Consider the following 26410-nt stretch of genomic DNA (forward strand, 5'->3'; position numbering starts at 1 on the left):
GACCTCCATCCATTGATGGGAGAGCAGTAGCAGCATATCTAGGGTAGAGTGACCTGGTCTGAAACCAAATTGATGATTGGAAATCAAGCCATTGGAGAAGAGGAAGGATTTCATGTCTGAAGCGATGATGGATTCCATAACCTTGCTGATGATTGGGAGAAGGCTGATTGGTCTATAGTTACAGGGATCTGTTTTTGCACCTTTTTTATGCAGGGCAGTGATGTTAGCAGATTTCCAAGCAGATGGCAGATGACCTTGGGAAAATGAGAGGGTGAATAGAACAGAGAGAGGGTGAGCAAGAGCAGAAGAGCAGGCTTTGAGGACACGTGGGCTGATGCCGTCTGGACCGGTTGCAGAATCTGACTCGAGGTTTGAAAGCAAGCTCTCCACCTTGTCAGGAGAAAAGGATACAGAGTCCAGGGACAGTTGGGTGCGACTGGGTAAAGTGGGTAGAGATAGTGATGGGTTTGGGACACAAGATTTAGCTGCAAACACCGAGTTTAGACATTCAGCTTTATCACGTGTGGAATCAGCAGTGCGGCCATTTGAGGTAAGGGAGGGGATGGAGGGGGAACATACACCAGAAACAGATTTGATTAAACGCCACCAGGATTTTGAGGAGGGAGAGAGGTTTGAGAGTTCAGACTTGAGATGAGAAAGATGTTGTTTTCTGGCTCTCCTGAGGGTAGATACACACTTGTTCCGAGCTTTGTGGAAAGAACTGAGATTGCCCTCAGTTGGGTTTGCTTTCCATGAGGCAAAGGCAAGTTGTTTCAGGACAACTGCCTCGCCACAAGCTTCAGTAAACCAAGGGCGGGAGGAAGGGTAAGACAACTGAACACGAGAGGGGATAAATCTGTGCATGAGGGAGAGCAAGTTTCTTTGAAAGAATTCCCAGGATGAGTTGATGTTTGAGAAAGTAGTGATAGGAGACCAGTCTGTCAGTTTGATGGCTGCTCGGAGACCCTGCCAGTCGGCTTGAGTGAAATGCCAGACTCGACGGCGGTGAGGTGGTTCTCTGATAACAGCCAGAGAGATGTCCACTTTAATAAGGACGTGGTCAGAAGAACCAATTGGAGCGAAGGAAGAGCAGCAGATATTGTCAGGGAAATTTGTCAAAATCAGATCCAGAAGAGATGGAGTACCATTGGTTGAGATCCGGGTCGGGAAGTTGACCGATTGAGTCAGTCCCAATGAGTCACAGAAAGCTTTTGCTGATGTCCCATGGCAGGTGAGAGAGGTACCCACACCTAGCCAACTGGCGTGATGACAATTGAAGTCGCCACATAAGTCGCCACACAATTGAAGTCGGATGGATGGCGCGCTGACTGAGCTGAACGCAGCACAGTTATAAATAGCCCACGCATCACGATTCCATGAAATCGGGCTTCTCACGAGGCAGCAGTTCCGTGTGACGAGTTAGGCGTGGTAATTTACTTGAGTTTCCATTACCCGGAACGGACAACATCTGACGACTTAGATGAAGTGACGACTTAGAGATGACGAGTTACAGACTTTATTCAAAGTCTGTAAGTCGATTTAACATTAGATAAATTCGGGACTTTTTGACGCTGCCGACTTAGGCGAAGTGACGAGTTACACGCTGCCGACTTACGCCTAGTCTACTGTATATCAATCATACCTAGTTGATGACTCATTGTCAGGTGCACCGACTACATCATTAACATCAGGTGTTCCTCTCTTCAAATCCATAAAGCTAAAAGCCCACTGTTTGTACTTCATAAGACAGATCTATCAGGATCAACTGTTAGCTTCAAACAAAATGGCTAAAATTTCAGAAGAATAGCACCGTATAATTGTTTCCGCATGAAGAAGGAAAAACATTGAGTGAAACTGGAGGGGGAGCACTCAGTAGAGTGCAAAACCTCCGCCGCCAATACTGCTCGGTCACTCAAGTGAACCTGATATCCTATTCATTCACTTTGACGTCAACAGTGCTCACAGAGTTATAGTTTGCAACTTTCCCTTTTACTTTTAACTTTTACATACTCAATTCATTCGTCATAACTAGATTCCTTGAGACAGAAATTGATTTTACGTGGGTATATCCAGCTGAATTTCCAAAATCAGCCGCAATTATAATTTTGGCATGTTTTTTTTTGGAAATTACTTATAACATGTAGAAATGCAAAAAAAAAAATCGAAATTTTGTTGAAAAAAAAAGTTGCAAAAATTTTTTTTTCTCTAACAATTTTTTTTTTGGGGGGGGGGTTGGAAGTCACTTAAAACATGAAGAAATGCAAAAAAAAAAAAAATCAAATATCTTTTCACAATTGCCACCATAGCAGCCATATTGGATTTTGGACCAAGTCCCAAATCTAATGGCATGATCCTTGGACCATACCTAATCCCTCCACCAAGTTTCGTCGAAATCCGTCAAGGAGTTTTTCCGTAATACTGTTCACAAACAAACAAACAAACAAACAAGCTGTCATAGACTGGTACTTACGAAATCGTCAACTTGACCTCTGACCTTGTCTAATAAAAGCTGTCTCTCGAGAAGGTAGCGATGCAAACCAGAAGTTTCTACGATGATTCTGTACCAAACCATCAAAAATCGAATGTTTTGGATGTTTGCCCTCACTGTGACCTTGACCTTTGACCGATTTTGAGCAAAATCTAATCAGCACTAGCCATCACGCTCCTGAATCACATGGTGTAATTTGACATTGGTCGCTTCTTCCGTTCTCGAGTTATCATTTTTAGGATGTTTGACCTCACTGTGACCTTGACCTTTGACCGATTTTGACCAAAATCTAATCAGCACGAGCCATCACCCTCCTGAATCATGTGGTGTAATTTGACATTGGTAGCTTCTTCTGTTCTTGAGTTATCTGTACCAAATCATCAAAAATCGAATATTTGACCTCACTGTGACCTTGACCTTTGACCGATTTTGAGCAAAATCTAATCAGCACGAGCCATCACCCTCCTGAATCACGTGGTGTAATTTGACATTGGTAGCTTCTTCCGTTCTCGAGTTATCGTGCCTACAAACAAACAAACAAACAAACAAACAAACAGAAACGGAAGTCATCAATATACTTAAGAAATCTTTAGATTTCGTAAGTAACAAACAGAAAGGGGTGAAAACAGTAAACTCCGATCTTCGATGGTGGAGGTTAATAACGCACGTCACTCAATTTTTCAATGTGTGGTATCTGAAGCACAATCAACAAGCAAAGAGAAACATAATCTACAATGGACAAATCCAGGACTGGAAGACCCAAAAAGCTGTCGAACAAAGGATGAGAAATACTTGAAGATAATATCCTTAAAGAATAGAAAGAAAACAAGTGTTGAATTGACAACATAACTGCAGAAGTCTCAAGTGTCGTCCATCCATCAACGTTATGAAAGTGACTTTTGAATTAGGATTTAAAGGATATGTTACAGAAAGAAAACCTCTGTTAAGAAAGGGGAACAAGGCAAAAAGGATAAATATGCACAATAACACAGACATTGGACTATGGAACAATGTTCAAAGATGCTTTAGACAGAAGAATCAAAGTTTCAGTTGTTGGATCTAGTCAAAGACTATGTATGATGGCAAAAAAACTAAACCTTGTACAGAACCTTGCTTGAAGTGAACAATTAAGCATGGAGGATGTTCAATTCATGTTTGAGGGTGCATATCCTCAAGTGATGTTGGAGAATTGCAGAAAATGTATGGTACATTGACTGCAGCACAGTACAAACAAATTTTAATCTACCATGTTATCAACAATTTTAATCCATCCTTCCCAGTAGTGCAAGACTTATTGGCTGAAACTTAATCTTTCAGCAAGATAATGATCCAAAGCACTCAGCTACAATAATTAAAACTTGTTTGCAAAATGGAGAGGAAGCTGGAATCCTTTAACACATGGAATGCCCCCCTCAAAGCCCAGATTTCAATATAATTGAAGCTGGATTGGACTATTTGTACAAAAAACAAGTAAAAAGGAATTCCAGCAACTGAGATGAACTTTTAGATTCTTCTTGTTCTTCTTTGAAGAAACTATTTCCAATAAACTCCCTCATCCTATTTTTAAAAACTGCATGGGTTAAGTTGTTCTTTGAACTCATTTGAAAAAGTTTTTTTTGATCTTTATAAACATGTATTTGCATTAAACACAAAATTTTTGTTTCCTTACACATGGTCGAAAATTGCAAAATGTCTCAGACTTTTCACAAGTGTGTGTGTGTGTGTGTGTGTGTGTGTGTGTGTGTGTGTGTGTGTGTGTGTGTGTGTGTGTGTGTGTGTGTGTGTGTGTGTGTGTGTGTGTGTGTGTGTGATATGGATTAATCCTATTACTGTAAATCCTCGTTTAACATTGTAGTTATGTTCTTGAAAAGGAGGAGATTGAGACCATACTCTGTGCAGAGCGTTGGTGCTGCATTAAGCCAACACCAGGCATATGTAGGTCCTTGAAAAGTGTGACTTTAACTGAAACGACTTTAAGCTAATCCAATTTCCCCATAAGAATTAATATAAATAGGGAGGTTAGGTTCCAGGAATTTTTTTAATGGTCAGACAAAAGACATTCTTTACATTTGGAGGATCAGTTTAAAATAATTTTAAAGAAACAATTGAATATCATCATCTCTAGTTGCTTCAGATCTTCATTGGTTAGCTCTTCTCCATGTGATTGCAGAAGTTGTGGAGTGTCGGCTTCCTCCACCTCATCAAAACCCGCTTCATTGGCCAAGCCAAGGATAACTTTCTTCATAGCAGGAACAATATCTTTAAATCCTTTCACGTCATTGACACTCAGGCCACAGCTTCCACCACACACCATTCATGCACATCTGAGTAACTTCAGTCCAGGACCCATCATTGTTATCAATACACATGAGGATATTTCCATCAGTTTAACATATAAACATGTAGCAGCTATTCAGCTGAATCAGTACTTGTCAAACACCTGAGATTGGAGAGGGTGACACACCACCAATGTTATCGATGTTATCAATGCACAGCTCGGTGTATATAAGGCCTACATAGTACATACTCTGGGTGGGCTTATACACCAGTATTTATGGTATGGTTTTTACTGTTGCATTATTAAAATGAGGAAAACCATTAGTTTGGTACTAAATTGGAATTTTTAAGGCATTTTGATGCAGATGAGCTTGCACCAGTTATCTACTGTACACGATGTTATAACGGAATGGTGAACGACTTTAAACTCATATTTTCTCGAATAGATCGATGCAACAATGAAACGACGTTAACCTGGACGATGTTAAATAAGGATCTACTGTACTATTAATCCGCATGACCAGCGAAATGGTGTACTGAATCCATTGTGGGGACGGGAGTGCGGTGCTCTCTCGATTACTACTGAAAATTGCACTCTTTTATTTTTGTATACATAGTCGAGGCTCGTGGAAGAGCTAGTACGAGTACACTGAATGGATCAGGGCACAGCAGGCCAAAAGGAACAGTAGTGAGGGGGGGGGCACCAGTAGCAGAGTTGAAGGCCAAGATAGAGGGAGACTTGGACAAACAATGGCTATGCAGAGAAAACAAACTTTAGTACATCATGGGTGGTGAATGTTGTGGTAAAGTTTCATCAAAATCGTACGTGTAGTTTCAGAGAATCAGTTGCAAGTATTTGTGCACAGACAGACTAATGGACAGATGACGTGCCATCCCATAAGCTCCCCGGAACTATGTTCCAGGTGAGCTAAAAATACAGTGACAGGGTGTATATATGAATTTATATTCAGCTAGTTCGATTTCTCAATTTTATACATAATATTTTCTTTATTCCATGCAAGATATAGGGTTCGTTTTGCAGGGCGAAGTCTTAAAGTTATGGTTTGAAATTTACCTACATACTCGAGAAACATTAATTTATAAATCAGGGTTAGGCTTACGAATTTACGTGCATACCCGATAAACATTAAGTTATAAATCAGGGCTTGGGTTAGTTTGGGTAAGGGTTTATTAAAAGATTTATAAAGTTATGAAATTAAATGACAATTGAAATTAAATGACATGGATGGATAATTATTTTTATTAGGATTAGGGTTTCATCATTTTGGTGATATATATATATATATATATATATATATATATATATATATATATATATATATATATATATATATATATATATATATATATATATATATATATATATATATATATATATATATATATATATATATGTGCTGTCACACCTTGACGTTTTAGCCAGCAATGGTAACGTATAAAAATGTATGTAAAACGTTGGCGTACGCTGAAGTTTTGAGTTTTTTTTTTTAAGTTTTGGTCGTATTCATAACGTGTTGGTCATATGCATAACGCATTAGTAACGGGCACAGAACGTTTCGTTGTCTTATAGATGACTTATACCAACGAATGCTTAGCCTGTTGTCGGCGTTCAAAACCTATGCCCAACGATATTTTAACTTCGGCATAGCACGCTGCACGTATCGCCGACGAACTCGTGGCGTTCTCTGTTAAAAAGCTGCCGCACGCTGATTTAAATCATAACCGCCTGAAAATTGGAAGTGTCAACATCGCAGACCTTGACGATTTAGCCAGCGTATGCCGACCTATGAAAAATGTGTCTTAAACGCTGGCATACGTCGAATACAGTATGGTTAAGTTGTGTATACGTAAGGAGCACGCTGAAAAACAATGAAGTACGCTGTCATATTCCTTGGTACGTCTAGTACGTCGTGAAATTTCAAGCATGCTGAAAATTTTACGACGTACTCGACGTATGGCTCACAAGTTCCGCATACGCTGGCATAAGTTCTCGGCACGCTCCGCGATCGTTGACACACGTCGGACACACGTTACTTGTAAGTTACTCATAAGTCGAAACACGTCGAGGTAATGTTTTGCATACCCGAAACTAAATTTTTAACCTCCGAGTAACGTGCTTTGAACCTTTGAGTAGCGTGCTTTGAACCTATGTGGAACGTATCTCAAACGCACATTGTTGTATGTAGAGAATTTAAATTTGATTGACGTCTTCCGGATGACCACAGAACTTACTGAACGTGTTTCTAACTTACATCTACCGTATAATGGCGATTTGGCAGCGTTTTGGGGAATTGGTATACACAAATGGGCTTCACAAGAGGAATTAATCAGTGTTCCAGACTCCATGTTGAGTAGATGTCAATGTCAGTAGTATCAGTAGTTGTAGTATTAGGTGAGAGTGTCAGTAGTAGTAGTAGTAGTAGTAGTAGAAGTGGTAGTAGTAGTAGTAGGTCCATGTCAGTAGTAGTAGGTGAGCGTGATGGGGAGGGTGTGGGTGATGATGGATCCTCGTTGCGTCCACGAATAGGAGACTACTTTGCACCATTGTTCGATGTTCTTTTCGGCGAATTTTTTTTTCTTCTCATTCCCACGATGAACTATTTTTTTGTTTCAGTTTTTAAAGTATTCAAAACGACTTGGATAAATGCATAATGTACTAGTAATGAACACAGAACGCTTCGATAACTTATAGATAAGTTATACCAACGATTGATTAGCGTGTTTTAGGCGTCCACAACCTATGCCCAACGATAGTCTAACGTATGCATAGCGTGGCAGCGTATCGTCGACGATTACGTGAGGTTTTCTATTCATATGCTGCAACTTCACTTTTAATAAATGCCTGTCACTCGCCTATTGTTTTTGGACGCTGGTGCTCGGCAATTGAAATCGTTTCCATTGAACGAGTTAAATTGCTTCCACTCGACTATTGAAATGATTTACACTGAACGATTTAAATAAATGGCTGTCACTCGCCTATTGTTTTTGGACGCTGGTGCTCGGCAATTGAAATAGTTTTCATTGAACGAGTTAAATCGCTTCCACAGCACTGCAGTCACGGCACCAACAGCAGCAGGCTCAGTGCCAGCCTCATGCCAGGCTCAAGTGGATCCCTGTAGAAGGTATACTGCTTGGTTATCCTTGGACCCACTCTTGCTAGCAGCTCGTCGAACATCGCTGGGGGCATTCGCAGGAAGTTGATGAAGGATGCATGGTCCTTGTTCCGGAGTTCCACCATGAGCTGGTCATATATGACGTAATGGCGTCGCCTCCCGATCCATGATCTGACCCAGGTCCTTCTCCTCCGTTCACGTCTTCTTCTCCCGGCTCTATTGGCACGCAACTGGTGCAGTGTCAACTCGATGAGGTCATGTTGATGCTCGAGGACAGGTAGGTATTGTCGTCTCAGCCTTGCCGTATCCTCCATCTCTCAGAATGACATGGACATGTACTCACCACGAAGTCTAAAAAAAAGATGGGTTCCTCCTGCGAAGCCCCTTTTTATATATCAATTCCCCGGATCACTGCAAATACGCCATTATACGGTATCTGAAAGTTAGGAACGCGTTCAGTAAGTTCTGTGGTCGTCCTGAAGACGTCACATACGTCTACATACGTATTTTGCGTAGGACATGCTTTACAAATAATTCCCAAGCACGTTACTCATAGGTTATAAATAAGTCACGGGTACCCTAAACATTACTTTGACGTGTTTCGACGTATGAGGAACTTTCAAGTAATCTGTTGTGAAGGGTGAACAACGTTCGTGTGGCGTGCTTACAAAACGTTACTCATAGGTTAGAAATAAGTTTTGGGTACGCTAAACATTACCTCGACGTGTTTCGACTTATGAGTAACTTACAAGTAACGTGTGTCAACGATCGCATCACGTGCCTACAACTTATGGCCAGCATAGCGGAACGTGTGAGTCATACGCCGGCATATGTCGTAAAATTTCAAGCATGCAAAAATTTGAGGACAACCCAAAAGTACAACGTTTAAAGCCAGCGTACTACGACGTGTGGCAGTGTTTTTCAGCGTGCTCTTAATGTATACAAAACGTACCCATAACGTATTCGACGTGTGCCAGCGTTTTAGACAAATTTTTCATAAATCGGCATACGCTGGCTAAATCGTCAAGGTGTGACAGCGGCTTAAGCCTGGTGTTAGTGCAGTGGTTAGGGCAGTGGCTTGGGACCCAAAAGGTCCTGAGTTCAAGCCCCGTTGGGCCACTGAATATATATATATATATATATATATATATATATACCAAGTCGTATAACACCAGGGGGTTGACTCTGCCTGTCATCCTTCCGAGGTCGGTGAAGTGAATACCAGTGTACTAGGCCGGTGTATACCCCGGTTAGAATAGGTGTACCAGATCCCTGTGTCATAAGAGGCGACCACGGTTGCGTCAGGAAGGGCATCCGGCGTAAAACCTGTGCCAAATCAGTATGCGGATCATAATGGATGATCCGCTGTGGCGACCCCCTAACGGGAGCAGCGGAAAGGAGAAGATATATATATATATATATATATATATATATATATATATATATATATATATATATATATATATATATATATATATATATATATATATATATATATATATATATATACATATATATATATATATATATACATATATATACATATATATATATATATATACATATATATATACATATATATATACATATATATATATATATATATATATATATATATATACATATGTGTATATATATATATATATATATATATATATATATATATATATATATATATATATATATATATATATATATATGTATATATATATATGCATATATATATATATATATACATATATATATATATATGTATATATATATATATATATATATATATATATATGTATATATATATATATATATATATATATATATATTTTTTTTTTTTTTTACGGTTGAGGAAATTCGCAAACCACCATTCAGGTCCCGTAAGTGAGATATCTCTGTAAGTACATGTGTAGTTAGCCCCAAACCCGTTGTTTCGAGGGAATAAATGCGATTCATTCGGGCTGCGACCCTTTGAGATAGTCGTTTTTCTGTTCTATCTTTATTTTGAACCAACCACGTCTCAACTGCCATCACACAACCACCAACCACAACGCCGCTTCACAACAACAACAACGCCAACAGCCACGACCTTTACTTTCACAACTCGCTCCCGCAAACATCGCATCACCGCCATTCCAAACCTCGCCATGGCCATAAACCACCACAATAAACCCTCCACCACCTTCACCTCTCCTTCTGCGGCCATTCCCGCACCACTTTTGAACGCCGAGCGTCAGGCTGTCCTGACCTCGTACGGGACGCGGGCAGAACCGTGAGTGCAAAGTGCGGCCTTTCCGAGGAGAATTCGGATCTGGAATGATACACGCCCACTTCTGATCTGTCCAATCAGCAAGAGCGGGGCAGTTTGGCCCCGCCTCCAGGCGCGTCGGAGTAGAATCGCGATATGCAAATTCTAGGATCAGGGGAGACTCACGCCCCTTTCCCTCCGTCCAATGGGCGAGCGTGGCTCCACCCCCGAGCTCGTTCTGATCCAGAAATTTGCATATGGGTTCTCCTGCCAGCCTATAAAGCGCTGAGCGCGGTGCGAATCTGGCAGTCAGTTTTGGAGAGCAGAGTGTGGCAGCGGCAGTCAGTTTGTGAAGAGTCAGTCTGGAGAGGTCGGAGAGCCGAGTGGAGCTCACAGTCTGCCGGGGTTCGGAGTCTGTCGCGGAGTTGCAGAGAGAGGAAGCCTGGAGCACGGTCGAGTCGGTTTGAGCGCGGAGTCGGCCTTGGAGGAGCGGGGAGTGAGTTGGGAGGCGAGGGCGTACAGGTGGTTTGCTGCAGTCGGCTGAGGAGAATTGGGGAAGAGGCCGAATAGCTCGGGTCCGAGGCAAGGAAGACGGCGGTCGGCGACGAGCTCGCAGTGGAGTCGCTCGTCGCGGGACCCAAGCAAGCCAGCTATCCTCTTTCCCCAGAGCATCAACAATTCCCCCCTTCCCCCCCCCCTGCGCTGAGATAGTGCAAAAAGGGGGGCCCGTTCCCACCCCACTCCAAGCAGTGCCAACAAAACCCGCGAAGGAGCGCGGAGTCGGGGCGCCGCCGCGCCACCACATTGGCGGCTCATCACAAAGACACGGGTAGGATCCACCCGGTCTCGAGGACCTGACCGCTCTTTCAGGCCCTGCGCAAATATTGGCCCACAGGCCCCGTCTGCCCCCTTGTCTTTGAGGGTGGCCCTTTTCTTTTGCTTTTGAGTAAATGTGTGGTTGGCGCCATCTGTAAAGTAAAACTGTGTAAGTGTTGCCGTGTGCACGCGTAGTCGGTTGTAGATCTGCATTGTTGTGTTTCTTTTGTAGCATTTGCTGTAGGTGCATAATTGTTGTAATTGTATATGTGTGCTCTCCGTGTGCCGCGGAATAAATGTGCATTATGTTGAACTGTTTTTCCCGTTTGGCTTCGTCTTTTCTTTAATTGAAGCTCTATCTTGCTTCACGTAAAGGGTTGGTAGTGGGCTTAATACGCCCGATAATTAATCGGAACCGTCGAGGTTGACGATAACACCGCTCGGTTATCCCGATAGTACGGAACGGGTCGCGTAAAGTGGCCCGTGTCCGAAGTCGACCTGCAGCGAGGTGCGATCGCCCGGTCTGCCCTCCGTGTGGGTACTTAGGTACCCGAACCCTATCCCACGGTTATGTGGCGAACAACCCTATCCCACGCGGGGGGGGGCGATTGGCACGATCATGGTGAGGCCGAAAGACCCACCCATGACTAGTTCCCGGCGTTAGTCCGAGAGGGTCACGACGGAATTGTCCGTCCGGTGGGCGACGTGCCGCGATTCGAGTTACGTGGCTGTTCGCACGCCGGCGGGCGTGAATTCGCAACAATATATTCAATTCAAATAACTATGAGACTCTGGAAGGGACACCACATGCTTTCACTGCTTCACCTCGTAACCTGTCCTCCTGAGGGATTGCTTATTCGTAGTGTATGTGAGATTACTGTTTATATTTAAGATGGTTTGGGGATGTGCTCTACAAGTATCTGAAAGAATTCCGGTGAAAAACGGACGTTTTAAGATTTTGTTAGGTCATTTCATCCGACGGCGAGCTGGCTGGTCACGTGATGCTACGCAGACGTGAAGGCAGCGAGTGATTGAGCTTCTCGGTGGCCCGAGCGGTCCTTTTTAGTTGGGGGTCCAGCTCTGTCCTGGATACAGCCATTAAATACACACTTAGAGTATTTATTTCACGTCCATAAACACGGGTTTGAAAATTGTATAACGATGTTGGAAATGATTCCTAGAATTTGAAGATTTTTGCTTCGAGCGGCCTTACGCGTTTATTTTAAAATCAATTTGAAATCTGTTTTCATTTACCGTAGTTGCTAAAGGCCCGGTCACACCTTGACGTTTTAGCCAGCGATGGCAACGTATTAAAATGTATCTAAAACGCTGGCTTACGTTGAACTTTTGATGTTTTTTTTTAAAGATTCGGACGTATTCATAGCGACTTGGTCTTATGTATAACGCATTGGTACCGGACACAGAACATTTCGTTGTGTTATAGATAACTTATACCAACGAATGCTGAACCTGTTGTCGGCCTACACAACCGATGCCCAACGATAGTCTAACTTAGGCATAGCGCGTTGCACGCATCGCCGACGATGTCGTGACGTAGCCTATTAAAAGGCTGACGCACAACGATTCGAATCATAACTGCCGTATAAATGGAAGTGACAACATCGCGGTCACACCTTGGCGATCTTGCCAGCGTATGCCGACCTAAGAAAAATGTGTCTAAAACGTTGGGGCACGTCAAATACGGTATGAGTAAGTTTGGTATACGTGAGTACAACGCTAAAGTACGCTATCATACGTCGTAGTAAGTAGAGTACGTCAAGAAATTTTAAACATGTTCAAAATTTTATGACGTACTCGGCGTATGACACACGTTCCGCATGCGATGGGGATAGGTTGTACACACGATATGTGGACGCTTCCACACGTCCACAAACGCTACTTATAAGCTACTCATAAGTCGAAACACGTCGCGGTAATGTCTTTTTTTACGCGAAACTTATTTCTAACTTATGTTTGACGTGCTTTGAACCAATTCTTTACGTAGTCCCAACACACATCGACGTATGTAGACGTATTCCAATGACGTCTTCCGGTCGACAAAAAAAATAAATTAACGTGTTTCTAGCTTACAACTGCCATATAAAGACGTGTTCCCAGCGGTTTTGGGAATTGGTATATAAAAATGGTGTTCATAAAAGGGGAACCCAACAGTGTTTTCGAGTCCTTTTTGAGTCGATGTCCATGTCAGCAGTAACAGTATCAGTATCAGTATTAGTAGTAGTTTGTTCATGTTGGCAGTAGTAGGTGAGTGTGAGGGGGAGGGTGTGGGTTATGATGGATCGTCCTTGCGTTTAACGACTTAACGATTTAAATGATAAACTCAACGATTTAAATGGCTGCATCTCCACTATTGAAAGTAGATGCTTGCGCTCAACAATTGGATTTTTTTTACACTCAACGACTTTTAAACGGTACCACTCACCTATTTTCATTGTTTACAATGAACGATTTAAATTGCTGTCACTCGCCTTTGTTTTTTGACGCTGGGGTTTGGAAATTTGAAGCGTTTCTTCTGAACGTGTTAAAACGCTCAAACTCGACTATTTTAAATAGACGCTGCCGTTGGACAATTGGAATCATAGCCAAGCTAGACATCGAAGTGTGAACATTCTCGTCATGCCGAAGAAAAGTTTGAAGAATGCTGCAAATAAGTGTCCTGGCCGTGGCCGTGGACGCTGACGCAAGGACGATCCATTATACCGACGTCTTTCAGCCTATGAGTAACTTAAAAGTAACGTCTGTCGATGTGTGGCAACGATCGCGTAACGTGCCAACAACACGTTAATCATAGGTTAGAAATAAGTTTCGGGTACGCTAAACATTACCTCGGCGTGTCTCAACTTATGATTAACTTACAAGTAGCATGTGTTGACGTCTGTCAACGATCGCAGACCGTGCATACAACCTGTGGCCAGCGTAGCGGAACGTGTGAGTCATACGCCGGCATACGTCGTGAAATTTCAAGCATGAAAAAATTTGAGGACAACCAAAAAGTACAACGTTTAAAGCCAACGTACAACGACGTATGGCAGTGTTTTTCAGCGTGCTCTCAATGTTATCAAAACTTACCCATAACGTATTCAACGTGTGCCAGCGTTTTAGAAAAAAAATTCAAAAATCGGCATACGTTGGCTCAAACGTCAAGGTGTGACCGGGCCTTAAGGTTGATTAACACTCAGTTGCATCAAGTTTTGTATCCGAGCTGACCGTCAAACCCGTTTGGGTGTAAGCCGATTATTTTGTGATGTAGTACTTCCTAGTCAAACATCTTAATCTAAACCCTTAGAAAGTTGACATGTAAGATCGCATTTATCTCCTCTTGCCGAAAATATTATAATTTTTCCCTTTCTTGTTTGATCTCTGGATGTTTTAAAAAAAAATCCTTTTCTTTTAAAGTGGTATGCAATATTGGATAACTTGATTAAATGTTTTCAATTTTTTTTAAGCTCTTGAAAGCACTGAAATGTCATTTTTTAATTAAGTGTTACGGTTAATATAGAAGTTTCCCCATCTCTCCTATTACCAAAAATGTAAGGTTTGTTGACTATAAAGTACTTAAAATGTTGTTTGTTTGTTTTTTTCCAATAAAATGCAACCTAATTTCTCTTATTTCTCAATAAAGTTTCATTTTTAATTCAACATTTAACCTCGAGACATGTGCGTTTAATATATACATGTCAAAATTGTCTGTAGCCAAACATTTATATGTTTAATTAAAACAATTTGTTGATTTGAAAAGGCCTAACAAGGCCTTGAATGATATCAAGGTGTCAGGAATCGAACTCTTACCATTTAAATTTTTTATCGTTATTTGTTATTATGTAGGTTTTTGAGCAAGCTTCTGCAAAAGGGCTACAGCAAAAATGAGAAAAACTGCAGCAAGAATGAGCTAACTACAGCAAGAATGAGCTACAGAAAGAATGAGCAAAATACAGCAAGAGGGCCATAATATGCAATAAAATATTGATGTAAGTAAAAAGTTACACTGTAAGTCAGTTTTGATATTTTATTGTTTTCATTTACATAATACATAGGCACAAATATATTCGCTATTTTTTGCCACTTTACAATACTCAGGACTACTAGACTCAAACTCAGACTGTAGGACTCCGAATTGGACAGCTTGGACTCAGACTCGGACCAGGTGAACTCGACTACAACATTGGTTCAGGTGTGCCAAAGAAGGACTTTGTATGATGGAGGATGCCCAGTCGGCAGCTGCTTTGGAGGCCAACTTTGAAATGTGGTTAGCCCAAGAAAGATAATGGCTGAGAGTGAGACCCAGGAGTTTCAATGACTGAACTTCCTCAAAAGCATTGTTAATTAAGTAGATGGGGGAGGGGGTTGCCAGGCGGTCCTTACGGAGAGAGATCGTGAGAGTGTGAGATTTGTCAGGATTGAAAGACATATTCCAAGTGCTTGACCAGCTTGTGATTTTGTCAAGGTCTGAAGAGAGGGAAAAGGCTGCAGCCTGCCTGTCTGACGGATAAGGGATATCACGGCAGAGGGTAGAGTCATCAGCAAATAGATGAAGAGGATTTTCCACAGAGTCAGTGAGATCATTGATGAAGATTAGGAATAATGTGGGGCCGAGAACACTGCCTTGGGGCACTCAAGCCTTGACAGGGAGAAGTGATGAAAGGATTCTCCTGAGAGCCACACTTTGGTTACGAGAGTAGAGGAAGTCAGTAAGCCATGTGCACAGTTGGCCTTGGATGCCGTTGGCAGAGAGTTTGGAATCGCACCAAAAATAAAAAATCAAAACAAAAACCAAACTACTCAGTACGATTCAATTTTGTTTTTTCAAAAACACAACAAAAACCAAACTACAGTATTCGGGGCAAGAACTACATTAAAAAGTTTGTCACAAAAGAGTGAGAATTTTCATTTGACACGCTTTTCCAGGACCCACAATTGACATTGTTAGCAAGGTATTCTCTCATATGGATGACATTTTTCAGTGTTGAAAGTAGGGGTTATACATCTCATTATGGTATTGGCAGATTGGTGAAGGAGAGGTGAGAAACTATGGGTGTGGTCTCCACAGAGCATTACCATGGGTCACTATCCGAAAGGGGTTTTGTGTAATAGTCACTTGTTGTTTTTACAATTCGATATCAATGGTGAAGAGGGAAGAGTGACTCGAGAATAAGTGAATGATAATGTACACCGGAAGACAAAAATTCCACATGCTTGTTTTGGTAATGTTTGTGATACTGTATTGTGTTTGTACAGTAGTTTACCAAAGTGCAGGAATGATGTCCCACTCCTTGGACATTTTACTTCTTAACTAAAGTGCTCCTTTTGATTGTGCATTCACAAAAATCATTTAAATGTAGAGTTTCAGTCTGAAGAGATGAGAATCTGAAAACAGTGAAAAGTTTGGTCTGCAGGCCTTGGTGAACTTCAATGGGTGGCTGATGGACACTTACTTGCTGTGGCGACACAGCGTGGTGCATTGCACGTCTTCTTGGCACGTCTCCCACAATTAGGGGCAGCTTGTGGAACGCGGATCGCGCACCTCACTTCATTACGTGAGGTCACCATATGTAGCCCTGTGGAAGAGGTATGCTATGACCACAAAGCTCGTAGTTACTCATTCATAGTTGTAAAATGGGAGTCATTTGTCAACCATGTGATGACACCATTCAATGTTACCTCCTGACTGATTGAAGAAAAGGTTTACACTAATAATGGCTAAAGAGCATTCAGCCTTTTGGGGATAGATAATAAAACACATTTTGATGATTGCACATTTAATTGCCCAACAAAGCACATTTTGATAGCAAAGCACGTCAATGAGAGGCCAACTGAATTGTTTAATGCTTTTCATGCTTTATTTCATTTGTTTGGGCCTTGGCTTGCACAAGACAATTTGGCAGTAATGATTTTCATGGTTTTTGCTGCTTATGGTGTATTATAAATTCTTTTACCATCCAGAATGTTATTGTAAAAATAGATCATCTCACCAACACCCCCTAATCCATGTAATTTGGTGGAAAGGTGCAGCAATGTATTGTTTGCTGGCTATTCTCTTGTTTGCATGTTTTCTCCTGGGCCTGAAAGCATTCTGACAAGGTCTGTCCATCATTCTGCAGCATGTCATGTCGCAGTTGTGTTGATGGCATTTATACTGCTTGGTTTTTGAAAGTGGCAAAATAACAAATTAAGTAATTGGTGGTGGTTTACAACTTACATTTGGCTTGTGTGTAAATGCCAATCTCGTGTTCCTTGAACATCGTATCTTTCACTTTGATGTTGGCCTTGGAAATAAAAAAATTGGATAGGTCATTGATAATTATAATTCACAAAAAGAAATTTCACAATTTACAAATGATACCTTTTGCTATGAAGCAATACTTTACATTTGAGGTGCACACTGTCATGCATACACATGTCCGCTTTGCCACAAAATATTTTCCTTCAGGAACCCTCTTTGACATTGGAGATCGACATTGAACCCAGCATCATCGGTGCTGGGCCGGATCACGTGGCCGTATGCTTGAACAATCGTGTTTGGTTTTACGCTATCTTAGAAAACGGTACGCTCAACAGTCAGCTTGCATGCTGACTGCATGGAACTTATGTATTTAAGATGGCTTAAATGGCTGACCAATCAGACATGTGAAACATGTTTGGACAGGAAATGTGCAGCCTCTGAAAGAGCAGGAGTACAATGGAACAGTGAAAGCTGTGAGTTTGAATGACAAGTATGCTGCCGTTGCCTTTGAAGGAAAAGTTCAGCTGCATACGGTCAGTGGGTTATCTGTGTTATTAGATTGCAGCCAATCACCAGCTTGTTCAGCATTATGAGGTCAGAGTAAGAGGAGTGGGATTTTCTGTTGCTTGATATTATTGATATTGATGCTTCATCTTGAATTTGCATGTGACAAGAAGACAACTAGGCTCAGTGTTAATAGACAACCATTAATAATATTAATAGACAATGAGGCTCAGTGCAAAAAAAATAAAAAATAGACAAACAGGCTTTGTTGCACCTAATGGCCTCCTCCTGCATTGAAGTTCCTTGAAAGGGAACTCATTGTATTATCATTATTAACTACTTTGAATAAATTTGTGAAAACGGCACTTATCACCACAGTGTTGCTGTTGTAATTGTCAAATTACAAGTACAGTACTGTAATTGTTTGCTTTAAAGCATTCAGTAATTTGGCTAGGTAAATATATTGTGCCTTTTATAAACAGGCCAAAGGGACACAGGTGGATAATGGACATGCAGACAAATGACATTAGTGTAAGTGGAGAATGCTGAAGGCAAGCAAAGGCAGTGCAGAATTAACCGGAATACAAAAGTCCCTGGGTAAGGGACAGTGCAAAATGTTTACTGGCTGCCCTCTTGACAGTTTGGAGGGAAGAGCTCAATATCACAGACTCAGGAAATTGATTTGATAATGGAAAGGACTTTTTCTTATTTTGAAGAGGAAGAGAAAAAACAATTAACATAATTTCAAGCCTTGTCTGAGCAAAGCCTAAAGTACCATAAATGTATAATTAATGTTGTGTGTGTAAACACTCAATAAATGAAATGACTTGGAGTTAATCCAGGTTCAGATTTCCATGCATTTTCTTGAAGCTTCATCTTTTACATACTATTATGGCTTCTTTAGGATTCTTAATTCTGTGTTTTTGGAAACGTTACTTCTGAAAATGACATAGTCCTTGTGACCTTTTTGCAGTCACCTGCCATGACCCGCCTTCCCTGCCCCCTCCCCCCCACCACACTGCAATTCCAATCCTTTCTCCTCTCCGATTATCCATCACCCACATCCTTTTCCTCATTTGAATAGCATATATTAAGGTTTGGTGAATGTGACATAAATCATCCCAGTTGAAGACAACTCTATGGTCAAAATATTTGCACTGATCTCTTGTCCATGTGAAAAATGCATTGGCTTGGATGTTCCTTATGTTTCCTTAGTAGTTGTATCAAACCATTGCCATACCCCAAATTTTTTTTTGACTTTTCCATCTGCAAGTTGTGCCAACACGAGGCAAATTCCATTGCATAAGCAAGGAAGTTAGACCTTCACTTACACATGTGAACTTGTTTATCTGTTGCCATGAAAATATCATTATGCAATCTTTCACATGGGCACGTCGATAAGTGGATAATCTGTATGTGCTCGGTAAGAAATGTGACATTGACATAATGGTGATGTTTTTTGAAGTTTGACTTCTTTGCTTAAATACTGCACTTTTGTCATGTGAATATGAAACTGCACTGCTTATGGCAGGCTCAGTAAATACACCCAACCTGAACCATCCTGTGAGCTCCAATCCATCTTGTACAGATTGAAACTTTATTGCATTTAGGTTAAAAGTAGAGCATCATGTGGTATTCACTTAGCATTTGAGAGGTTTTCCAAAAAAAATTTGAATTCTGACGAAACACTATGACTTACATTGTGATTATTAAAACGTGGGTATTGAGGAAAGTTTAGTGGGAATCAAAATGGAGGAATTTGGCTGAGAACATATTGACTATGTGGTTTTTTTAAATCCTTGTTGTAAATGCCTTTTCTCTTGAATGGTTTCTAGCAGTGCTAAACAATTTTCGTTGATGGCATAACATTTTGCTTCTTTTTTGTTGACAATGGATGAATACCTACATTGGTCATTATTATAATACTATGGACAGATCGAAGACAGCATTATCAGTGCCTCTTGGGAGCACAAAACTCTCCTTCTACCAGTGCGGGAAAATGTCGGACTCATCACCAGCCATGCTCTAACCCCTGAGTTCCTGATCTACGCCACTGATGTAATTCACCTCTCTCTCTCTCTCTCTCTCTCTCTCTCTCTCTCTCTCTCTCTCTCTCTCTCTCTCTCTCTCTCTCTCTCTCTCTCTCTCTCTCTCTCTCTCTCTCTCTCTGTCTCTGTCTCTGTCTCTGTCTCTGTCTCTGTCTCTGTCTCTGTCTCTGTCTCTGTCTCTGTCTCTGTCTCTGTCTCTGTCTCTGTCTCTGTCTCTCTCTCTATATCTTTATCTTGTGTCTATGGCTCTGTCTCTGTGTTTTGTACTCATACATACCTAAAGTGCATACCTAAAACAATAACTTGATTTGACCTGGCTATAGAAAGGCATTCTCTTGTTTAAGGAAACTCAGCATGGAACAGGAAAAGGGACATTTTTACTTTCAATTCAGTCCATCACATTGTGGACAACATGTCAGAAGATATCATTACAGAGATGATTCAGAGATGGTGCTTTTTCGAATCATCGAGAAACAGTACTATTGGGCTGTAGAAATGCTTCATGTTGCCTTTTACAATGGTAAACAAGCTTTGAGAATGAACTCAATTTTTGGGGAACTTTTAGAACTTCAGAAAAATAAATGCAACCTGCATTTGGAGAGTTTATTATCATTCTGTAAATGACAGAAAATGACACTTACCATCTTGCCTTTACACAGGCTGGATTTATCTGTTACTTTATTCTGGAAGACTGGCAGCTATTAACTGACTTCCAGCACGAAGTGGGTATACAGTGGCTTTTTCCAGACCCTCTGGGTACTCAGCTTGCTTTCATGGATGCCAGTGGTAATGGCTATATATACAGCCCTGTAAGTTGTTGTTGATATTATATTTTAATGTTTGTGCACATGTATAAATACTTAATTATTTTTCAATGGTTTTCTTTTTCATTATTGCCCACTGCTATGCTTACAAGTAGCTTGAGATTATGCTGGGTCACCGATAAGGAAACATGGTAAAAAAAACAGCCAGACTTAGTGTGTGAGAATCTATAGTACAAATGTAAATGGAGGTAAACTTGTTAAAGATGCTGCGATTCAGAGGACAATAATATGGCAGCATTGTAAGTGATGCACAGGTGCAGTGTGAAAGGCATCATTGTTTAATTTTAAGCAGTACTAGAGAGAATTAGACAATGAAAGGAGCAATTTTCAACTCCAACAGAAGTTTTTAATACTCGTGTATGAAAAAGTGAAAAAAAGCATGAGGCATCGTAAACATAAATGATATGTAATACTTCAAACTGCTATAGTTTTTGTGATCATGAGCTCTACGTAGGTAAAGAAGACCAAGGTGGAAATCCCAAATGTCTCCTCAATGCATGGCATTCTGTGGGATATTGCATTGTCCAGTCGCACCATCTTTGTGGCATTTAACAAAGAAAATGTCTTCACGTACGCCTTCCACAAAAATGCAATTATGGGTGAGACAATCACCACTTGTGGTCTTGCATATATGGTTGGATGTTAGTAGTCAAGTTCAAAAGGTGAAATAACAAGTAAAGAAGACATAAAATGTCATAGCCCCCATTCTTTTAGTAATTTTTCTGTATGGAGTTAAAGGGCTAGGCCATATTTATGTACAACTGAAATGGCCGTCGGTCTACCAATCGGCCATCTTTGATCAAATCACAAAATAAAGTGAAGGGCATGTATATGCCATCATGTACTGTGCTTTTGCCAAGTTTGAACAAAATCGGACAATGCATATCTGGGAAATGGTTTGGGACACATTTAAGTTACAAAATGGCCACCATTCGGCCATCTTGGATCTGATCTAAAAAAAAAAAAAAGAATGACATGCTTATATAAGCCATCATTCGTTATCTGGGTGCCAAGTTCGAACAATGTCGGTAAATGCATGTCCGAGAAATGGTTGAGGACATGTTCAACATGTTTTTTTTTACAACTAAAATGGCCTCCAGTCGACCATCTTGGAACTGGTATGGAAAAAATAATGACGTGCATATGTAAGCCATTCATTCACTATCTGTGTGCCAAGTTTGAACAACATCGGTAAATGCATATTTGAGAAATGGTTATGGATGTGTTCGACACTGGGGTTTTTTAAATAACATAAATGGCCGCCAGTCGACAATCTTGGATTGGATCTCGAAAAATTATGTCGTGCTTATGTAAGCCATCATTCCTTATATGTGTGTCAAGTTTGAACAACATCAGTATAGGGGGCTTACATCATCACTTTTGGTCACTCATCACGCACGTACCTTTTGACAAGGAAGGAAAGATGCCGAGTGCTCTCCATGATAGCTTGCAGTGCCATTCTTCAGAACCATCTCATGTTCTGGCCCAAGTCAAGCCATGGTCTGACGACTCTGTGCAGCATCAATTACAATTGAGTAGTTTAATGAATCAGTATACAGGCCACCCTCCAATATCGTAGGAGGCAACCCTCCCTCCAATATGTATGTATGAATACTGTATATGTATATATATATATATATATATATATATATATATATATATATATATATATATATATATATATATATATATATATATATATATCCTGGTGTTGGCGTAGTGGTTAGGGTAGCGGCTTGGGATCCAAAAGGTCCTGAGTTCAAGCCCCGTTGGCCGCTTGAATTAATACACACCAGGAGGTTGACTCAGCCTGTCATCCTTCCGAGGTCGGCGAAGTGAGTACCAGTGTACTGGGCCAGGTGTATGCCCCGGTTAGAATAGGTGTACCATGTCCCTGTCTCGTAAGAGGTGACCAGGGTTGTGTCAGGAAGGACATCCGGCATAAAACCTGTGCCAAATCATTATGCGGATCATAACGGATGATCCACTGTGGCGACCCTTAACGGGAGCAGCCGAAAGAAGAAGAAGATATATGTATATATATATATATATATATATATATATATATATATATATATATATATATATATATATATATATGTGTATATATATATATATGTATACGAGGTGTGTTCAAAAAGTATCCAACCTTAATTTTTCGTGCGTAAACAAATGAAGCTCGGGAGGCGTGGTTTGGTGCACGTATGCAGGCGATCCTAATTTGTATGCGTGAATATTTTCCTGCCTGCAGAAGCTGTTAGTCGCCGACAGACCGCCGATGAGTGAGGAAGTGTAAGTGAGTGCCGTCAGGTTTTCGTTTTTGACAAAATGATGGATCACTGTGGTCTCATCGCCAGTGATCACTGTGTTGAAGAAGTTGGGATCGCTGTTCACAGTCTCCAGTATGTCCTGTACAATCTCCAAACGGAGTTGCTTCTGCTCGATCTTTAGCAGCTTTGGCATGAACTTCGCTGAGATTCTCCTTAAGCCCAAATCCTCAGTCACAATGGAATGAACGGATCCAATGCTGATGCCCGCCTCGTCTGCAAGTTCTCTGATCTTGATTCGACGATCCTGCATCAGCAGGGTCCTCACTTAGTCAATGAGGATCTTATTTTGGGATGTTAAGGGCCTACCAGAACGTGCTTCACTTTCCACTGATGTGCGACCATCTTTGAAGCAGTTGTACCACTCTTTTATCTGTGTGGTGCCCATTGCTTCGTTCCCGAAGGCCTGTTGAATCTTGCAGATCGTTTCCACTTGGGAATCGCCAAGCTTTACACAAAATTTGATGCAGTAGCGTTGTTCAAGTTTTTCCATCATTTTGTCAAAAACGAAAATCCGACGGCGCTCACTTACACTTCCTCACTCATCGGTGGTCTGTCGGCGACTGACAGATTCTGCATGCTGGAAAATATTCACGCATACGAATTAGAATCGCCTACATACATGCACCAAACCACGCCTCCCTAGCTTCATTTGTTTACGCATGAAAAATTAAGGTTGGATACTTTTTGAACACACCTCGTGTATATATATATATATATATATATATATATATATATATATATATATATATATATATATATATATATATTTATTTATTTCTTTATGTATGTATGTATGTATGTATATATGTATATGTATATATATGTATATATATATATATATATATATATATATATATATATATATATACATATATATCATGTTAATATTGAAATAAACACATAAATATAATCAATACAGTGTATCTTAAACAAAAACATGACTTTTACCTTTTAAATTTATTCCAACACAGTGAGGTGGGTAATTGTAAACATATTACGTACCCCATTGTACTCTGCCGTAAATAGAAAATCAAAAGGCTTAGCTCGGGGGCTCGGGAGAATGTGTGTTCGAGAACGGGTGTACAAATCTAGTTCTCGGAAATGAAGTATTTTGCAATAAGGTTCGAATACGGAATCGGAAAATGAATGTTTGGGAATTAAGTTTTGAAGGATTATGAAGGTATGAAGGAAAATAAAGGTTTGGGAATGAGATTTGAGGGAAAATGAAGGTTTAACTAGGAATAACAAAGCATTATATTCGGGAAGGTTCTACTGACAATCATTGACCCCATAATGGCAGACTGTTGTACAAATGCAGCATTTTCTCGTCGAACCAATCATTTCGCCAAACATCGTAACCTTTCTCTGCCTTTTGGTACAACTAACTTTGTCCATCACTTTACATTTGGGCTCACTAAAAATGGTGCACCAGAAACACCACAAAGCTCGTAATGGCAGGTAATTGTTCATGCATGGGATGCAAGCGATGACTCATCTCAGCTCAAAAACTGCGATTGGTCGAAATGAAATTCCACGATAACGGCCCTTGTCAAGCCATAGTCAACCAGACAACAGGTTGCCCATAATTGGTATAAATCCACGATATAACCCGTGATATTGGAGTGTTTACTGTATTTCAAGCTGTCTTATGAATTGAAATTGCCTGGAAAAATCAATTGGCAGTTCAAGCCAGTGAGAAGCTAAAAACACTGAAACAAGAATACAAAACACTATTCAGAAATTCCCAATCAATGGAGTAGGACTGATCGGAAGGATAATTTGTTTCAAAACAAGTTCTTTTTTATTTAATATATTTTAACATATAAAATCAAGGGTCATAAAAGAGCAAAGTGACAGACTGTATAAATTCACCAAATTGACAGTGGCACAATAGGTGGATGCAACAAGCAAGTGGAGGGACTTGGGAGACAAGTGATAATGAGACTTTTTAATTCAAACGGGCCTTTCAGCATCTGGCAATATTCAGAAATATGACGTGTGTGTGTGTGTGTGTGTGTGTGTGTGTGTGTGTGTGTGTGTGTGTGTGTGTGTGTGTGTGTGTGTGTGTGTGTGTGTGTGTGTGTGTGTGTGTGTGTGTGTGTGTGTGTGTGTGTGTGTGTGTGTGTGTGCATTAACTGGTAGTACCATGCACTTTAATTCTTCTTCATGTACACATGTGAAGTATCATCCATACATACATAATGCCAGTCCTCAGACCAAATTACAATAATTTATCCATTCACTACACAAATGCTAACCAAGCATTCTCTGCTGACCTCATCATCTCATTTGGCCTGGTTCCATTCAGAAGATTAAAACAATATATGCACTCCTTGTGTGGCTGAGTCACAGTGTTACAGATTATATTTTAAATCATTTTACAGTTATCTGCCCCTTAAATACCTTTCAACAAATCCACTTGGCATAATAACTATATTCGTATTTATCCATTACAAAGCTAACTTGTTAATGTTAGGTCATAGGCATAGTCTGACTTTTCCATTTGGGGTGGGATCAAGCTTAATATATATAATGGGTTGCTTGGTCTGACTTCCAAAATTTCCGTTTGTTAGTGTAGTTCCAGTGTATGTGAAATCACAAATGCAGTTTACATTCATTATTTAATCACCGTTGTTTTTTTTGTTTTAGCCTATTTATTTGACATTTTTAGCAGCTACCACCAATACTGCATTAGCATAACAACAAATTATTGAATAAAAAAAAAACTTAAGGAGCACTTTATGAATCATATCTCCCATACATAAACATGTCTTATTATAAATACTGTTCAAATACTATCCCAAATACTGTTCTTCCCTTAAAGACTAATGTAGGTGCAATCATCTCCCTTCGTTTCGCGTAATCATGCGCCATGTCCTCTGGAATCGGCTTCGCAGTTAAATCACCTTCTATGTGAAGAAGAGCCAGTGAAGAAAATGGTTGAGCGCAACCAGTTTCAAATCCGTCTCACTGCAGAAAAGCTTCGTTCCAAAGTGGCCTTCCCGACTGCCAATGTGAGAGCTAACTGAATGAGTTTGTAATAGTTTGGGTACATTGTCTGAGTCTATTCTTTTGAAGTCTCTGAAGGGTAACAACAGATTCCGTCCTGGTAAAAACACCCGTTTCTGCAGCTGTAAGCTGTGGATTTATTTTGAGTGGGTCTGCATATTTCTGCAAGAGTGGATGTTGATGAATGCCATTTTTGTGACATCTTATCAATGAGACATGCTTCAGAAATTTCCATTGATTCTTTTGAGAATCGTCTCTCTAACTCTGCAGTTACAGCATCCAAAACAGGAATGTACAACTGCTGATACTACATTTTTTTTGAGGTTGGGTTACAGTTATGAGTGTTTCATGCGCATTTATTGCCTCTTCTACACGCTTTCTTTGACCCAAAGTTGTTGGGACAAAGAAGTCCGTAATAGCTGCCGAGAGTTTCCCTGCTCTCTTTCTTTTTGGCAACTGCACTGCAATGTCATGGTCTTTACAGAATGATGTAATTTCTT

The 26410-nt window shown here is 40.5% G+C and overlaps 1 protein-coding gene and 1 long non-coding RNA gene across 13 annotated transcripts in view; one reads left to right on the top strand and one right to left on the bottom strand.

The window, feature by feature from the left end:
* LOC147024233 (WD repeat-containing protein 19-like) overlaps positions 1-26410 on the top strand; it is a 137192-nt gene that overhangs the window by 17543 nt on the left and 93239 nt on the right. For 10 of the 12 annotated variants that reach the window (XR_015058933.1, XR_015058934.1, XM_085883940.1 and 7 more), the window contains 6 exons: positions 16369-16541; positions 17403-17517; positions 17619-17728; positions 19635-19757; positions 20407-20556; positions 21026-21170. Coding sequence is in view for 10 of the 12 variants with exons in the window: in XM_085883940.1 (XP_085740066.1) it covers positions 16369-16541; positions 17403-17517; positions 17619-17728; positions 19635-19757; positions 20407-20556; positions 21026-21170 (816 nt within the window). In the remaining 2 variants the exon portion in view is untranslated. The remainder of the gene's footprint in view (positions 1-16368; positions 16542-17402; positions 17518-17618; positions 17729-19634; positions 19758-20406; positions 20557-21025; positions 21171-26410) is intronic. The other 2 variants (XM_085883942.1, XM_085883943.1) reach the window with 2 other exon arrangements.
* Positions 16392-25939, bottom strand: LOC147024234 (uncharacterized). The gene is made up of 4 exons (XR_015058935.1): positions 25808-25939; positions 21975-22082; positions 17172-17238; positions 16392-16530 (listed from the first exon to the last, which is right to left on the bottom strand). It is a non-coding gene; the product is annotated as an uncharacterized LOC147024234 (long non-coding RNA).

The sequence above is a fragment of the Eptatretus burgeri genome, chromosome 6, assembly GCF_056783735.1.
Source record: "Eptatretus burgeri isolate ZD-2024b chromosome 6, Ebu_testis_v1, whole genome shotgun sequence".
In the NCBI taxonomy this organism is placed as follows: domain Eukaryota; kingdom Metazoa; phylum Chordata; class Myxini; order Myxiniformes; family Myxinidae; genus Eptatretus; species Eptatretus burgeri.